General features: G+C 24.2%; 1 protein-coding gene across 1 annotated transcript in view; it reads left to right on the top strand.

Annotated features, from left to right (window-relative positions):
• LOC107639775 (glucan endo-1,3-beta-glucosidase 12) overlaps positions 1–1,667 on the top strand; it is a 5,072-nt gene extending 3,405 nt beyond the window's left edge. The window contains exons 3-4 of the mRNA XM_016343409.2: positions 1,255–1,285; positions 1,375–1,667. Coding sequence (XP_016198895.1) covers positions 1,255–1,285; positions 1,375–1,549 — 206 coding nt within the window. The 3' untranslated portion in view covers positions 1,550–1,667. The remainder of the gene's footprint in view (positions 1–1,254; positions 1,286–1,374) is intronic.

Genomic DNA, 2,386 nt, shown 5'->3' with positions numbered 1-2,386 from the left:
TATTTGGTATTACAATTTTCATATACATATTTAAAAGTGTATTTATTCAAATATTAAAAAAATAATTAAAAAATAAATTAAAACTTCTAATCTTTACCCTATCCTATACTAGGCAATCAGAGTACCTTTGATAGAAAACGGGCCACATAAAACGACATATCCCTTTATTTGTGAAATTATTAGGTTCCTTTAATTTTTTCAGAAACAATATAAAAATAAATAGTAATAAATAATTAAATACTAAATAAAAGGAAAAACCTTTATTGCATCTTTGAATAGATTGTGAAAGTGCCTTGGGGTCTGGAGAGATATATAGTAACTACAAAAGTTGCTCCTGACTATGCAACACACAAGCTTTTTGCCTTTTTCTCACTTTATTGGAAGCTGTATCTTGTCAATATCTACGGTTGTTCTTTATTACTACAATTTTTTTTTTTAATTATTCTTAAAAGTGTATACATAATTTAAAGAAGGACAATATGAATTCAAATTTGGTCCATTATATACTATATGATTTGAATTTTTTTTCTAATATCAGATTATTAAGAATAAATTTTTCAAAAATAACTTAAATTATGTGTTATACACTGATGTGAGTCTTTACAAAATAAGGATAACGTTTTGTTTTTTCATAATTAAAAAAATATTTTGTTTTTACAAAATATGAATGATATTTTGTTTTTTATAATTAATTGTTTTTTTACAAAATGTCAGTGATATTTTGTGCTATTATTACGATAATTAAAATATTAAAATAATCAAATATTTTTGTATTTCACATTAAAATTATCCATATATATATAAAAAATGGGGAATGCTAGGGGGACAATGATTTTATTGAACAATATAAACAACCACCAATCAAATCAAAACACACTACACCTCTAATTTAACTCTCTAAATTTTAATATTAAAATAACCATCCGTACACTAATAAAATGAACATCCGATATATCTATTGTTTATATTGTTTAATATTTTCATTGTTTACCTATACTTTTCCATAAAAAATTAGCCACATGATTTGGATTATACAACTGACATTAGTAGTTTAGTACATTTGGATTATTAGGTTTATTATGGTAAATTTGTCTAAATTTATCAATCTATACTTTTTTTAAGTTATTATGGAGAATACAAATAATGCACTATGATTTATAAGCACCATTTAGTGAATATTATTTTTGAGATCTAATTTTTCTCTTACCTTAATGTCATCTAAATTAACTCTGATAATTTATTGATCATTTCCAGATTCTGGGACATGTCAATATCCATCCACCAGGTAACAACAATCTTTAACCACATATTTGAAATTGTTATTTATTTATTTATTTTTCAATCTTGTTAACATTTAGTGCCTAAATTTTTCAGCACAAGTTCATCAATCTTAAACACAACAAACACAAGTGGAGCAAATGTCTTTGGTTCAGTGCCTGTGCCCACAGACCCCTCTGCCTCTGGTGCAGTTACCACATCAAATAGCTTTGTTGAAAATTGCCTCATTATGTGGACAATAATATCAATTTTGGAAAAACAATTTCTCTAACATGTATGAGAGGCATAATTTATTTTTCTTCTATCTATAGGTACATGAAGACACTTTGTAGAAAGAAAATTAGAAATATATACCAATTAATTATATGATGGACATTACTAGAAATTAACTTATATCTTGCATAGAAATTTTGTTTTAATTTTTAAACCTTTTTTGTGTGCTGATTTTTTAGTAAAGTTTTAATCTTTTAAAAGTAGTTTATTGACATTAATTTTTCAAAAATTATAACAGTTATGTTTGGTAAATTAAAATAAAAGTGGTTTTCAGCAAGCAAAAGTTACAAAAATGTATTCGGTAAAATTGTTGTTACTATTCAAAATGATTTTAATACTTAATAAATGCAATAAAGAATAAAAATAAAATAGAATATGTAGTATATATTTCAAGCATATAGCTTAAATTAAAATGGAGAACCAAATTTATAAAAGTTAATTAGTCAGTTACCAAATAAGAGAATTGTAAATTGGGTTAAGAAAAATAAATTAAAATACAAAACAATGGTAATTGATTTAAATTTAATTTGGTTTGGAGTACCCTAAAACTCAAATTAAACCAATTTAGTTAATGAAGTCTTCTTTTTTTTTAATGTTTTTTTAAATTAGAAAAAATAAAACCAAAAAAGGTTCAGTGGAATGGGCACACCCACAGAACATGTCCCTCTTTGTAGCCTCATAAATATGTGGGGCTTTTTTTTTTAACCGCATCATAAGAATTTTATCGTTTATGCTAAGGAAAGTGTTATAATTAAATTCTGAGTTTAATTTTGATGCAATATTTATACAGTTATATAATTATATCTATTTTTTTAAATGATTATTGATACAATTA

Source organism: Arachis ipaensis, chromosome B01 (assembly GCF_000816755.2).
Source record: "Arachis ipaensis cultivar K30076 chromosome B01, Araip1.1, whole genome shotgun sequence".
NCBI lineage: Eukaryota > Viridiplantae > Streptophyta > Magnoliopsida > Fabales > Fabaceae > Arachis > Arachis ipaensis.
Note: the sequence above shows the minus strand (reverse complement) of the source record. Positions and strands in the feature narration are given on the sequence as shown.